The 16,742-nt window shown below is 35.1% G+C and overlaps 1 protein-coding gene across 3 annotated transcripts in view; it reads left to right on the top strand.

Moving 5' to 3' along the window:
* LOC136042185 (uncharacterized) overlaps positions 1 to 16,742 on the top strand; it is a 440,431-nt gene that overhangs the window by 237,891 nt on the left and 185,798 nt on the right. For all 3 annotated transcript variants that reach the window (XM_065727116.1, XM_065727115.1, XM_065727117.1), the window contains one exon: positions 11,872 to 11,987. In XM_065727116.1, coding sequence (XP_065583188.1) covers positions 11,872 to 11,987 — 116 coding nt within the window. The remainder of the gene's footprint in view (positions 1 to 11,871; positions 11,988 to 16,742) is intronic.

The following is a 16,742-nucleotide window of genomic DNA, read 5'->3' as shown; positions in this document are numbered from 1 at the left end:
TTTTTCCTATGTTTCCCTAGATTTCCCTATATTTTCTCTGTTGAGATATAGTCTTTTGTTAGGTTTCAGGGGTGGCAACATTGAGCTTGCTTTAACTTTGAATTCATTATTCATAGTATTTATGTTCATTTTATGTTTCACTTCTTTATTCCTACTAATGTAGCTTTGTTTCAAGGACGCCATATTTTATGAGCTAAACATCAGCTTGTTTCAAGTTTTAAATTTACTCTTTACTTTCCATAGAAAAGCTTTCTTCCGTTTAACAATCAGGAATTTTTTTAAGTACTTAATCATTTAGGGTCACTTCACAAGAAGGATAAAAACATCCTAGAAATAACGCATTGCGGTACTTTAGAAACCTACGTCTTTGCTGTTCCTTACCAGCTTTCAGTACAAGAGACATCTTTTTTCCTGTCAAAACAACTTCCAGTTCTTTTGATAAACTGTATCAGATCTTCTCGGCAATTTTTTCTTTCAGATGAGTCCCATGTAACTTTCATCTAATTGCAACCTGCCAAGAAACATTTATGTCACTTTCTTTGACTGTTTTAAAACGTACTTGGACGCTGTATTTTCATTTATCCTTTGAAAAAAAATTACAATTTTCAGACCATCAGAATCAGATTTTTTTTTCTTATAAATCAAATACGTCTAAGAGAATCATTGCACAAATACGTTTGAAAATTGTTTTCATTTTAATATTTAAAAAAAAGGATATGCTGCTAAATTCTGCATATAGTTTCAAATATAGATACACTCATTCTTAGATTTTCGAATACGATTTGTTCTCAGTACTCTGGAGGGAGGGGGTCATTTCAATGAAAAAGTTCCTTTCAGGACTACTATGCCCTGAAGTTTTTAAAGAAATTAAATAAGTTCTGATATAAGATTTCACTTCCCCTTCCTCCCACCTAAAATACTAGGACTAGGAAAATTACTTGGGTGAATTTATTATGTAAATAGTTTGACTTTTCTTGGTTCCCTTGGGCCATTTCATAGAGAAAAAAAATCCAAATTTACCCCTTTTCCGTCTAGAAAACTTTTCCTGTGTCTGAAATTTCCTGTAGCTACTGGACGACTAAAACATGGATAGGTGCATATACTGAAAAAAGGATATACTTTATTAAAAGATATATTTATTCAACAACAGACACAACAGTAGAATCAAACAGATCGTGGTAACGAACTGTAAGTAAGTAGCGACACGACTCGATAGTAACCAAAACTCTAAAAGCAGAATTTTGATGTCAATAAATATATCAAAAGAAACGGCTTATTATGCTGATGAATCGGCTTATGAGCTTAGTGTTGCCCATAAAAGGCTTCGAGCCTAAAAAAAATTGCCTGATTTTGAAAAAGGGAGAAACACCCCCTCCCTGAAAATTAAGGAATACTTGAAAATTACACCATCGGATTCAGCGAAAACCCTACTGTAGACGTTTTAAGCTCCCATCTTTAAAAATGTGGAATTTTGATTTTTTGTCAGAAGAAAGATCACGGATGCGTGTTTATTTATTTTTTCTTTTCTTTTTCTAAGGGGTGATTTTGTCAAGCCAATGGTCCTGTAATATCGGAAAAGGGCTCATTTGAATGAAAATTAAAAGTTATAGTGCCTTTTCCAAGCGACCAAAACGATTGGAGGGCAACTAGCACCGCTCCCACGCCCCTTTTCCCCAAAAATCGTCCGATGAAAATTCTTACACAGTAATTTTGTTCAACATAGTATAAAAGTCGGAAAAACCCTGCCTTTGGAGATAACATCACCATCTCCCCCCCCAGCTCTTGGGGATTGATCTTTAAGGTATAATATACGTGCACATTGTGCACGTATAGTATTTGTTATTGAGAAGTATGCAGACATTTTTCGAGGGGTAGGAAAGTTTCTGGGGGTGAACTTTCCACGGGAAATTTTACACTGGAGAAATTTGACAGAATTCCTACATACAATTCTTTGTATTTGTCTTACTTTGTCTTTACGTATTCAGTTATGTATGTGAAGAGGTTCCGGGGAAATTGTCCGAGGGAAATTTTCTGCGTGTTTGGATTTTCAGAAAATAATTTCCACGGAAGAGGGAGTTCTGGAGTGATCAGAAAAATGATTAGAGCCTAAAGTCTTTCTCAAATGGAAGTAAGCTAATGAGGATTGTTCAGGCTGAATCTTCTGCAAGAAATTCTACGGAAGGGGGGGGGGGTTCAGCTAGGTTGGAATTATCCTGAAGAGGTTTTATGGAGGGGATATATTTAACATGGGAGGAGCTTTCCAAGGAGCAGTTTCTCGTGGGGGGGGGAATTTTTCATTGAGGGTGAGCCAGATTTACCGGCACTATTTGAAAAGCGATCAGAAATTATAAAAACGACAAGGTTTTACAATTGAAAGTATGGAGCAGCAATAAAATTCAAAACGAGCAGAAACCATTCCATATATGTAGGGGTTGTCCCCTTCTCAATGCCTTGGTCTTTAGGCTAAAGTTTTACTGTTTGTCCTAATTTTTTAAGAACGACTCCTGAAGCTAACATGAAGAATTCTTTAGCATAAAGAGCAAGATATTGAGGAGGGGATGGTCCTTACATATATGGAATGATTTCTGTTCGTTTTGAGATTTAATGTTTTTCCTTACTTTCAGTTGAAAAGAACTTTTTTTTTATTTAATCAAACAATAAAGGACAGGACTCTTAGAAAAAACACAATTATTGTCCACGTTCTTCTTTTCCTTGCGATTTTGTGTTTTGTCATGATTAGCCAGTGTGGTCTCAGAAATTATTTAGGACTCTTAGAAAGAGAGAAGAAAAAAAGAGAGAGTCAAAATGAACAAAAGCCATTTAATTAATAACTTAACGGTGTAGATTTTTTGAAATACATCACTACTTGATTAATTAAGTAAGTATTTTTCTGACCTGTTCACCACACAGGGATGGAAACCCTGCCCCTCGAGGTAATTATTAAAAGGACAACAAATTGACTCCCAAAAATATGAATTTCGGAAAAGATCGATCTTACTCTTACCTTGCATGTGGCAAATTTTGGCTGTGCTATTAATATATTTACTTTTAGGATAAGTTTGCCACTAATTTTTAAAGATTTACGAAAATCATAAAATGGTCTTTTCAAAAATAGGAGACCCTCATCATGTTTAGAACTTGAAACTGAATAACGGCCATATTTTATTGTCAGTCTGTTTACTAGCTTCTAATTGTATTGACAATAGTTATTGCTTTGATCTAAGTCAAACAAGATTGCATCAAACTTTACAAGAACAACACAATTTTGGACTATCTTTGCAAAACTATCAATTAAACAATGCGGTAATGTTTTACCGCAAGGCAACTACCGAACTAAATACTAATATGAAATGCCATTACTCATTCAATGCTGTTCCCAAATATAATGCTCGCTACTGTGACAATTGGGTTCTAGTCTTCCCCCTAATGAGACCTAATATATGAAATATTGTTAACTCTTCTAGTTTCTACCATCTTTTCTACTTAATCAACAGTTGGTTCAAAATGCGAATAATCGTTAAACTAACTCGTTTTCAATCACTTTAACTGCAACTGCAATCCCAGTTCCAAGCAGCTCGTCCGAAATGTTCAAGACCAATTCTTCTAACCTCTCGTGCACCAGCTATTGTGAGTACACGTAGCTAGTTTACAAGCTCACTCAAAATCTGACGAGTAGGGTGTAAATTTACTGACAATTCCAGTTTTTCCAGAGGGTTTTAACAGCAGCTAACGGAAAAAGTACATTGAGTACATTAGACTAGTTTACGAGCTGATTGTGAAAATGTCGTCTTGCAGCTCGTAAACTTGCCTTGGATACTTGAATCTCAACGAATACTTTCAAAAATATATTTCTGCTGGTTATTGAACTAGGACATTACTTTTTTAATATACTGATTCTATCTTCATAAATGCTTCTGTAAAGTAATTTGAAAGTAACAGTCTGACGGCTTTCAAAATACAATTTATATTGTTTGAGTCTCAGAGATAAACAGGTATTTGTGTTCTCAAACAAATTTGGCAAACTTTTAAGATTTGATCCATTTAGTTTATGCGGCAAGATACAATTTCAGAGGCACATCTGACAAGCGTAACGAAACTTCTGTAGTTGATATATAGTGATGTATGTACTTGATATACAATACAGTTGATGCTTCCTCCGTGTCCAAATGATTATCTGGTTCATGATTTTTTGAACTTAGGAGGTAGAGGTGAAGAAAACCTGTTTTAAAAAAAATTGATATTGAATGATGAAAATGTGTTAGCCATAGCTGGGTATAGTTTCTTGGGACACCCTCCAAGATTTGCCTGAAGACCCTGCCCAAACAAGAAATAGGGACAAGATAATAGAGTTGTGCTTAAAAACCCGCTGCCGTTTCCAACGGTCTCTAGGAGAAGCAAACAGATTGATAAAAATATTCTTAGATGCACATTATAGGTGCTTGGGATACCCTCTAATCTCCCCCTGCTGGAAGATCTTGCTGTGATGGGGAAATGTTAGGGAAAAGATACAATAGCTATGCTTAAGAACCCACTCTCGTATCAACCGGTTTTTAACAGCTGTAAAACTGATTGATTGAAAATGTGTTTACCTTAGCTGCGTATGCCAGGTGCTGGGATATCCTCCAGGTTCTGCCTAAAAATCCTGCTTCAATAGGGAAATTTTAGGGGAAAGATACAAAAGTTGTGATAAATACCTCTGTTGCTTCAAACAGTTTGTAAGAGCTATAAAATTGATTTATTGAAATTTTTTTTAGCGCTGACTGAGCTTGACAGATGCTGGGATACCTTCCAATATCTGCCTTAAGATCCTATTACAATAGGTTAATTTTTAAGGAAAGGTATAAGAGTTGTGCTGAAAACCACCTTTGTGTCAACCGGTTTTTAAGAGCTATAAAATTGATGGATTGAAAATGATTTTAGCCTTAGCTGCGCATGATTTGGAATAAAGAGCGGCTTCTAAGGGGGGGGGGGTGAATCACCCCTCTTTGTTTTTCGTGAAGTCGTATAAGTTGTTTATATTGAGCTCTTTGAGGCCCCGGGTATTCAATTCTGGAACGTTCTATGTTGCATTTCCTTCTCCTGGAACGCCTTTTGCGATTCGAACTTCTCTGTAAAGAAATCATACAATTTATATTGTTTAAGTCTCAGAGATAAGAGGTTTTGACAAAACTCAGTTTTGTTCTTACATACCAAAAACTAAATTGCATGTAAATAGAATAGAGTCGTTCTATTTTATCATTTAATTTTAATTTTTTAATTTTGTTTCTAAATAGAGTCGTTCACTTTAAACCAGTTTAAAGGACCGGACTAATAACCTAACCCTTACATTGTGTGAAGTCATTTAAGTCGTTTATTTTGGCATTATCCAGTTCCTAGGCACTCAATTCAGTCAGTGACAGTTTTCCTTCTCCTGTAAAGATTTTTGAATTTTCAGACTTCTGAGTAGAGAAATGGTTGATTTTAAGCACTGCTTACCTTCAGTTGTAGATACCAAAAACTAATTTTGCATGCAAATACAATAGAGTCGTTTTATTTTATGGTTTAATTCTTATTTTTTAATTTTATTAAATATTATTTTAATAATTTCGAATTTAAACAGAGTCGTTTAAATTAAACCATGTTTGAAGGGACTGGACTGGTAACATAGCAACTCGCCTTAAAAATAATTTTATTTTCATATATAGTTTATTTCTGTTTGATGGTTCAGTAGCTCGGAAAAATTTAACTGAAGCCTGACAAGATAATATGAACAAACCAAATGCAAGAGACAAGCTTACGTGTATGGAGTGTTCGTCAAACTTTCACTACGAGTGAAAAAGAAGGCAAGACATTTCTAAACCAAATGGAAAAGTAATTAGAACTCAAAAAAGGAGCCCCACAAGCAGTGTTTCCACTTCGCATGCTTCGAAAATCGGTATATCTACCTAAAACTCGGTAGAAAATCGGTGATGGCGTCACGCTACCGGTAGAAAAATCGGTAGGGTATTTCTAGACATGCCCAAACCCTCTAAGTGTATGTTAAGTTCGCGAAAATGCTCAATTTTTTGCTGAAGTCCCAGATCAATTCAGAATTAGACCACTCTACAACGGTCTATCGACTTACGATTGATTATACGATGATTTAAAGCAATCGTTTTCTTTAAAACTGCAAAAGAGTAATGGGGTGTTGTTTGATCTCGTTGCAATAACGACGATTACGAAATGTTGCAGTCGTTGCAAATGCAGCGTTTGGAGTGGTTCTTGTAAATCTCTAGTATACTAATATGGTATAATCTTGAGCTAGCAGCGATTCTAAAATGTTGCAAACGCGGCATTTGCAGTAGTTGCTGCAAATCTGCAGCGCCTCTGAATCCGAATTCACACATAAGGAAAGAACGATTTTCATGTATTAATTGAATTGGCATTTGGTGTTTATGCCTACGTCGGAACAAGATATGTTTAGACACGAATATATTGCCTGGCACGCTTGTAAACATAGATGCTTAGCTAGACACGCATGAGAACGGGGGTTAAAAATGCACTTTCAATATCCTTAGTTATTATTAATGGAATCCTATTATACTTAATCAGGTACTGTTCATCATAGTAAAGCACTTAAAATTGGACTTCAAACAACAAATGAGATACTGGATTCAAATGATTAAAGCAACTGATACGCAACTGCAAACGACGGAGTCAAGACTAAGATCGTATCGGTAGAATACGTTGATTGAATTCTAATCTACTTAATTAGGTACTTTTCATCATAATAAATCAATAAAGCATACTTTGGTCTTCAAACAACAATTCAGGAACAGCGGCAGTTTCAAATATTTAATGCAACTCAAAACAGAAACTTTCGCTCTTCCATCGTAAACATACATCACTAACATTCTGAAGCCTTAGCCTAGGATCGTATCAATACATAGGTTGATTGAATTCTAATCTACTTAATTAGGTACTTTTCATCATAATAAATCAATAAAGCACACTTTGAAACAGTGGATGTTTCAAATATCTAATGCAACACAAAACAGAAACTTTTCCTATTATAGACTTTCTTTGATCACTCATATACAATCTTCAACGGTCGCAGATGCTCGTACTTCCTCTAGCCGTTTCTCTAGTTCATGATCAACTATCGGCGACGAAGAATGCATATTCATCCTCTTCGTCCCGCATTTAGAACGATGGCAGACAAGGTCAGTGTCGACAATTTATTTTGTTTATCAGTCTTCACCTCTTTTAAAGTGCTGAAAAGACGTTCTGCAACAACATTCGAGAAAGGCAGTGAAAAGAAAAAGTTAGTAACCTGCCTTAAATTTACAAACCTTGGTCGACCACTTGGGGTAACAATGGACAAAACGAATCTCCAATATTCTACTGGTGACTGATACAGATCCTTCGGAACATCGACAGAGCTTTGTTCACGCCATGTCGAGTCAATGGCAGCTCTAGGACATTTGGGAGGGAAATGCTTAACTGGAATTGATGCAAGACTAGAAAGATTGAGCTTAGCAGCATTTGAAGGCTCTACAAGACAGGACATCTCATACAAATCATCATCAAATATGAACCTGGTTTTGATCTGTGCAACTGCTTCCTTGTAAAATTCTCTTGCTGTGAGGTATAGCTTCATATCTTGATTATGGTACACCTTAGGGTCGCGGTCTACAAGCTCTGAAATGGCGATCTGGGCATTCAGTCCAAGATAAATTTTTTGGATAGCTACATAATAATTGTCATCATTTACATCAAGTGAATTTTTCAAAGCATTTACATATCCTACCTCAAGAAAGTTCTTGGAAAGAGTTGCAACAAGTCTTTTTGTTTCTAATTTAAATGTATGGAAAAGGGGGAGACTGTGATTGGAAAAGAGCATTGAATCCAGCCAACATGCCCAAAATATAGTCCATGAACATCAACATTATTCTCATAAAGGGGTTTTTCAAGCCTCCAAGTGCTAGATCGTTTCCATGGGTAGGATCATCAAACACAGCCTCAGTAAAATATAATGTCAGAGCATCCCATTGCTCAAGAATCCATTTGAAAGCAGCTATGTACAGATAACCATCTAGTTTGTCCAGGGGACAATATCTTGTGATTGTCAATTTCTAAGAAGTCCTCGAAAGCGTTCAATGAATTCACTCGTTTTGCACTATGACTGAAGTGGCTGTGAATGGCTCCGGGATTTCGCTAATTGGCACTGTTCGCAGTCACACCTATTATGTTCAATTAAAAAGAAAAAAAATGGCAAAAATCGCCAAAAGTCGGTAGAAAATCGGTATTTCGGTAGGCTTGAAATTTATTCGGTAGAAAGGTCCGAAAATCGGTAGATCTACCGATAAATCGGTAGAAGTGGAAACACTGCCCACAAGACTCTTTCAAAGCAAGTAAAAAACTTGATTACAATACGAGGTTGAAATGGATACAACACTTGAACCGGACAAGCAAGATTTGGCTGTGTTTCAAGAATTTGTTTTCAACGGGACAGGAGGGCTTTTGAAGACGCTGGGATAGCTAATCTGAGTCGTGAGGCAAGCCTTTGCCTGGTATGAAAGTACTGAACAACTTATAAGGAACATATATTAGATAAGAAATTACTCCAAATGTCTGCCTCCGGCTATTTACGGTAATTTTTGATGTCATGTCATCGATCAACACAAATGATGAGAAGGGGTTAAATATAGGATGAGACGTTTCCGATCAAAGACCCAACAAAATATTTTTATATGTTTTATCAAGCTGAAATACATTATATCATTAGTTGCTGATTCCAAAAACATTGTTAAGACTGCCTGGGAAAATTTTACATTGAGTGCAAGAGGTATCTTGGTGGAAATACAATCAGCATCATCTTCTGTATTTATGTTATATAAAGAGCTGACAGTCGATTGCACTGAAGAACTTCTTAATATTTCCACAATTAGTGTAGTTCTTGTCGAAAGTTACAGTGACGATTTTGAAAGTTTAGTTCACAAGGGTCCAGAAAAAGGAAGCCAATCTATAGAGAAAACAGAAGGAAGTCCCTTCTTTCATGTAGTCCTAATCAACAAAAGCTGTTTGTATTCCCAGTTGATGCTTCAATATAAAATGGAAACAGTGGTATTTTTCTCCGGAATGGGACGAGGTTTACCAGTTCTCCAAAATACGATATTGAGAAAAATCCTGCCTTCTGCTTTGTGTGTTTTTTTTCCTTAGTGGTTCCATGAGCGACCAATCCAGAAAAGCTTGGGTGGAAGACGGTCTGCAGCAATATCATAAAATTAAGTACAAAGTAAAGGTGAAGAAAGTTAAACTGTCAAGTAATTTTCACTCCGAGTCAAACAAAGCAGCTTTGTCCTGTTTTTGTCACTTCTTCAGTAACAGTAGTCATATGGATTTCCTACTTGATAAAAACATTCGAAATGAGGTTTTGCAGCAAGCAAAAGGGGAAGAGACAAACAGAAAAAATACGAAAATTTTTTGGACTTTGCAAGAACCTTAGCGAGACAGGCATTGTCTCGCTAAGGTGAACTGAAGAACAAAACGGGAACTTTGTTCAAATTTTCAACTTCTAGCAAGATATGTGACTGCTCTTGATGCCCAATATAGACCGTATATTTACCTATATTATATGCATATGACCTATATTATAATATATAATATAGGTATTATATGACCTATATTATATGAATACATAATATAGTAAAACTATATATATATGACTATATATATATGACTATATATATATATATGAATAGGTGATATTTACCTATTCACTAACTATTCCTCAGAACGAGTTTATTGACTTTCTTTCAGCAGAAGTTAGGGAGAAGATACTCGATGAAGTCTTAGATTCTGTGTTTTATTCTTTGATGGCGGATACAAAGACCCGCCATCCACATACTGGTAAGCTTGCGGTCGTAATCCGCAATATCTGCTCGAAGGGAAACTTAGAAAGAAACTATTATATGTTAGTGAGGCTAATGACAAAACTGGGCAGGGTATAACATAAATTATAATAGGAACATTGTTAAGGGGAAGAATTCTTCTGGATAAACTAGCATCCCAGTCTTATGACTATGCAAGTACGATGCCTGGTCAATTTAATAGAACCCACCAGAAAATATCGGAACTTCTTGGTCGCCGTGTGCGTTATATTCCCTGTCAGGCCCATACACTAAACATAGTGATAAAGCATAGTTACAATTCATTTCTTTTGATAGTCGAAATTTTCAACATCCTCGACGACATATACGTGTTCTTCTCTTGATTTACAAAGCATTTTGTCACCCTTAAAGAAAAAATTTCTTCGATTGAAAACAGCCTTAATATCCAGAATTTATCACGGACTCGGTGAATTGCAAGGGCTGAAACCATACAACAAGTAGTTACGTTGTTTTAAGCAATAGTTTCAGCCATTTAAGCAACAAAACATATAAAGAACGTTGATGCAAAGACAAAGACACGAGCTAGCGGCCTACTGAAAAGGATTCTAAATTTCAAATTTATCGCTTGCCTCATGTTGAAAAAAAATGATGCACAAGATCAGGATAGCAAGAGATTAGCAATCAACAAAGCACCGGGACACAGAGTATAAATGACGACCAGGACATAAGTAAAAAAAAAAAAAAACTAAAAAAACTAAAAAGAAGGTAAAAACTACAAAAAAACTAAAAAGAAAAAAAAACTAAAAACTAATAAAAAAACTAAAAAATCTAAAAATCTAAATAAACTAAAAAAGAAAAAAAAGAAAAAAGGAAAAAAATAAAGGAGAAAAACAAAACTAAAAAACGAATGTATATACAGACCGGGACACCGGGATACAAATGACGACCGGGACACAGGGAATATAAATGACCATACATAAGCCATAATGACCAGGACATAAGTAAAAAATATAAATGACGACCGGGACACAGGGACACAACTACAACGGGGACGCCGGGGGGCACAGGGGGATATAAATGACGACCGGGACAGGGAATGTTCGATTAGCAATCACCATCAACAAAGCTCAAGGGTAATCATTAGAATCATGAGGTATAGATCTGAATACGGATTGTTTTCCCATGGACCATTATATGTTGCATGTTCAAGAGTCGGTAAACCTGACAATCTATTTATATGCACAGACAATGGGACAGCAAAGAATGTTGTATATTCGCAAGTTTTACGTAGTTAAAAACATATATATAATATATCTATCTATATTCACAGGTGGGACTTAGGGACACAACTACAATGGCGCGTAACTAATATGGCGCGTAACGACTTACGCGCGCGGGGGGGCTTGGGGGGGGCGCGAAGCGCCCCCACCAACTAGGTGTTGGGGTGGCGCGAAGCGCCACCCCAACAGCTAGTATATATATATATATATATATATATATATATATATGCTGATGATGAACACTGTATATGTGTTCGAAATATCCAGTTAAATAATTTTATATCTATTCACTGTCAATAAAAAGGTATCATCCCTATTTTGAACTGTTTTACTTCCGTCATGGAAAGGCAGTGTGGTCTTCGAAGTTATCTCTCTCTCTCTCTCTCTATATATATATATATATATATATATATATATATATATATATATATATATATATATATATATATATATATATATATATATATATATATATATATATATATATATATATATATATATATATATATATATATATATATATATATATATATATATATATATATATATATATATATATATATATATATATATATATATATATATATATATATATATATATATATATATATATATATATATATATATATATAGATCTCTTTTAGCTTAGAAAGTGATAAATCAGGTAGAACACTTTCCAAGCGGTTTTTCCTGTGTGAACTGCATTGAAGAATTGTGTCATGCCACGCTTTTCCTTATAGGTATGAATGCCAAGAGCAAACATGTCAAGATGGAATGTTTATTCCTCCGCAATGTAAGAAAAATGATAATGAACTTGAAGCTCCGCCATGTGCCATTCTCTTTGCCGAAAATCTTGGTAAGATATAAAGATTATTCTATTTTGAAATTACGATTTTCCTTGGGCACTCTCATCGAGAGAAGGGGATCAAGATTCATAAAATCGCGAGTCTTAGCCACTGTGTGGGTCCTTTGGACGATATTGCATTCCTAGGCTATTATTTTGCTATTTTTTTGAGGGTGTGGGCTCATTGGACCAATCCCTAGAATAAAAGCTTCCTCACTTTTTTATGTAGATGTGACTGATACATAATAACGACTTTGAAACTTCGCCACTTGTTATTCTTTTTGCCGAAAATCATGTTGAGACATATTGATAAAAATATTACGAGCTGGATTATTTAGATAAATCTCAGGGAGTAACGAATTCCCCGGTCGTTGGTGTAGATATGGTGGTAAAATACTGCTAATGCTACTACTACTAACTTACTGCAGCAACAAGCCACCTGAGACCAACACAGCTACGCACCTTCTACATCCCAATCTACTCAAAGCCTCCCTCTTTAGACCCTTCCAAGAACTTCCCATTTCTCTTAAGTCCTTCCTTACGATATCCTCTCGCTCCATATGTGGCATACTTCATCTGTAGAACGTTTCCTAGTCACTTTATCCTTTCTAAAGCGGGATTGAACCCCATTTTTTGTACAGCTTACTGTTTGAGATACGGTCATTCATCTGGGTACCCAGAAAAGTCCGTTGACAATTTCTCTGGAAAACATCAATCAAAACTCCATCTGTTTTTCAGAGCGCCCATGCTTCAGAACGATACTTGACCACTGTCATCAGTATAGTTCTCAAATATTCTAATCTTGGTTCTCAGAGTTATTTTATTATTCATCCAAACTTTTTCCAACTATGAAAAAAGAACACCCTGGACTTTTGCTATTCTACCTTTAACATCTTCGGTGCATGCACTGTCTTTACTAAAAATGGTACCAAGGTAAGTGAAGCTGTTCACTTCATCAATCTTCTCATTACCCAACGTCAACTCTTCGCCTTCACTTAATTCAATGTCATAAAATAATACCGACCTTGAGACTCGCCTATGTACTATTTCTTTGCCGAAAATCATGATATAGATTAGCATTATTACAAGACTACCATTTTCGTGTAACCTTTCAGTGAGGCGAAGGGGGATGGGCGGTGTCAAAATAGAAAATAAGTACTTGCGTACTGTTACGGTGGGAAAAGCTAAGGACGGAAATTTGAAATAAACAAAAATAGACAATAAATTACTCACGTTCATAGTAAATACAATTTTACCAAATTCATTTGGAAATTTCAATCATTCTTAATATATTTTAGAATTAATCAACAGAAATACGACTTTTTCTTACTCAGATGTGACAGTTGAAGTACAAATAAAGTCGGTAAAGGAAAAACAAAAAAGGCCACGGATATGCAAAAAGCCAAGTGATCGGACTGGTATTCTTCTGAGTAATCAACTGTAATAGAAGCGTAGCTGATTCAAACGCATTGCCAAATACCATAATTATACCGACAATTCTTATTTGGTAATTCTTTCGTTCAAAGCATCTCAGGTGAAACTGATTATATAACAGCTTGTTACTGTCTTTTTTTGGCAGAAATTAGACTATATAAATACCTGTTTGCTTATTCAGTTAACCAATTTGCCTAGCATAAGAATTTGCCGTCAAAAGAAAAAAAAAGAAGACCTATAGTTCTATTCGTCAATACTTTCTGTGAAAAAATTACCAAAAAAATATATTACATCTAAGTGCATAAGAAAATTATAAATATGTCGTATAAAATGTATATTTACTAAGAAATTGGTACCTTGTCAAACTGTTTCAACCATAGACAATCAACAGCGACAACTCAAAAGTAGGTATTTCCAAGCGACATAAATCTCATAAAGAGATGAAATTTAGAAATTTAGTTGTCAGTTGTCGCAAAAGGAATTTAGTTGTCACACAAGGAACGTATCTGTAGGCCTTAAAAATGTGGCAAAAGAAATTTTGTTGCCAGAAGGTCAGACTTCCAAATATTCTTGCAAAAAAAAGCATGGATCGTTTTAAATAAACAAAAAGTTTTGAGAATCTAGAGAATGAAAGCGTGCTCAGAATATTGATTTTGAAAAAATAAAATCGATCGAGCATGCTATACTTAAGCGGGTGGGCTGTCAGCCTTTATCTGACCATGAATATTATAAAACTCCTGTTTAACCACTGCAGCCAAAATAAAAACAGATAACAAAAGTCCATGTTATTTCAAGAAATGCCCTTGTCATCTAGGGTCCCATGAGGAAAAATGGCAAGAGTCTGCACACTTTATACAAAGCTGATAGAGAAAAATTTTAAAGGCCGTTAGTACAACACAGCTAGTGTTTTTGACACGTAAGAATTCCACGCTAAAACTGATAATGTTTCTTATGACAGATTTGTTTCTCCATATTTATTGCACTAGCCACAAGACACACTTGAGTGGTCCGTTCTAATGTTGGGTAGCCTGTGTCTTATTAACTATACGATATTAAATTTGTTTAAACAAGTTTATCAAATAAAGATAAAGTCCACCAAAAACGATTAAAGCAAAGACGAATTATTCATTATATAAGGGGGCCAAGCCCCCCTCCTTAGCTTTGAAATCTTTGTGCTAAAGTTTTTCTAGTGTCTCAGAAAAAAAAATTGAGTGAAGGAAAAACAGCCAGTTGCTAATTGGAACTTTTTATTTAATGATCACCTTTCAAAACATTTAAACTGAATTTTTCTTTGTTTATAACAAATGTACATTTATAAGATCTTCCATTCTTAAGACATTGCGCGGAAATCGTCCTTGTATTATAGTATTAGTTATTGGAGAGGGGATGCTGAATTTGAAGTTTTTTTGAATTTTTGTTCGTTTATAATTTCACATCCAAGGTTAATCTAAGTACAAGGGTATACACCTGCCACAATTTGCACTTTCGCACTAAAGTTTAGCTTTAATTTATTAATGCGTTCGGGGAAAAAGCTTGTTTTGGCGCATTTTCTTTCAAAAGAGCTTTCAATTTGCTTTCAAAATTCTTCTAAGTAAAAGGGAATCAATCCCCCAAGTTAGTAATGATTCCATTAAAAACTATCGTCTCCACAATCAAAGGAAAGACTTCACCCCTCAGCACTCAAATTGGACGCTCTATTCTTACGTTTATCTGTATATAGGTTCTTCCAAAGGGAATATTCGCCATATTTTTCTGAAGAATCGTCTCCATAATAAGAGAAAAGATTTCACCAACCCCCCCTCCGCAAAACCCATATCACACGCTTCATTCTTATATACATCCATATATATATATATATTGGTTAAACATATAATAGTTTGAATATTCACCATATTCTTTTGAAACAGCTTGAAAAAATGGGCTTAAAAGGCACTTTTGGGGAGTTTGGTACCTCTGCTCCGCAGCAGGCCGCCCTCCACACTATTAACTGGTGAGAAAGTATTCAATCTCTATAGCCCTCAAAACTCTGTAGCCATTAGTTTCATTTGTATATACTAGAGGCTAATCTTTATGGATTGCATGTTTGTTTAGGGACGAAAGTTACACCGACGCAAGTATACCCTCTGAGACTTGAATGTTACATAGATATCCTTTCGAGACTTCTAGGCCGATTGAGTATATAAAAATGACTGCTTGGTAGGGTATCAGCATTCTCGAGACCAAAGCTGTTGCATTTGCAGGATTCGATGCGAGAAACAGGAACTTTACTGTGGTGTGATTTTTTTCTACTTGAAATCTTTAATTTACGTTCAAATGAGCCCTCTTCCAATAGCTTACGGCCATTGGGTTGATATGATCATGAACACGCTTCTGTGACCATTTTTGTGTTTGTAGATAATGGCCTGAAGAGTCTCAGACATGTTAAATTTATTGTATGATTCAAAAAAGATTCGTTTTTTGGACTGGTTTTATCCTTCTTTCTAGTATTACACGAAATCTTTATGATAAATAACTTTTGATTGGTGTATTTTAATTAATGAAACTTATATGTTTAGAACCAACATAGATATTTCATTCTGTTGAATAATATATTGGAATAATTTTTTAAGAAGTGGAGATTCGGTTTCTATTGACAGAGATAATTCTTCAGTAGCAGCTAGATAATGCGAATTCTTTAACCGAAGGTTCACATAAATGTGAGAAACACAGCAACCCTCTCAACCGAGTTGTTTATATTAAGTTGAATGTTCGCATAGCTACGCTTTGAGGATTAGAATCATTCCTGAAAAAAGGTTCAATAAAATTTCTGTTTTTGATGCTTAAAGCAAGCAAAATGATCTACTAATTCTCCTTCTTAATAGCTGAAATTATTGAGCCTCAAATAAATCAACCCAATTAAATGAAGCCTAAAATACTTTCTATCTAAGCTGTTTAATCGACTTCATGAATCTTAAGAAATGAATGGGCCATTGTGCGGTAATTCATATCTTGCTTTCAAATGTATGTATACTTTTTTTTAAGTTCGAAGTTATATATGAACAGTTAATAGCATAAAATAATTTGGATAGTTTTAGGCAAAAAGATAAGGACGTCGTTAAATTCAGTGTGTTTGACCACACTAGAAAGAAAGTTTCAGTGATCTGCAAAAAAATGGAATTTCCTATTTTTCTTGAAATGGATGGTCACGGATGTAGAGGTTTTAAAATTTATTTTAGGCATATTTACTAATTGTAAACATATTTTGCTGATCAAAGCACTGGTTTTATCAACTCTGGTTTAAACTAAAGTGAACTAAAAATTGACCGACCTAAATATATTTGGTTTGGTGTTGGG

Source organism: Artemia franciscana, unplaced genomic scaffold, assembly GCF_032884065.1.
Source record: "Artemia franciscana unplaced genomic scaffold, ASM3288406v1 PGA_scaffold_74, whole genome shotgun sequence".
Lineage (NCBI taxonomy): Eukaryota > Metazoa > Arthropoda > Branchiopoda > Anostraca > Artemiidae > Artemia > Artemia franciscana.
Note: the sequence above shows the minus strand (reverse complement) of the source record. Positions and strands in the feature narration are given on the sequence as shown.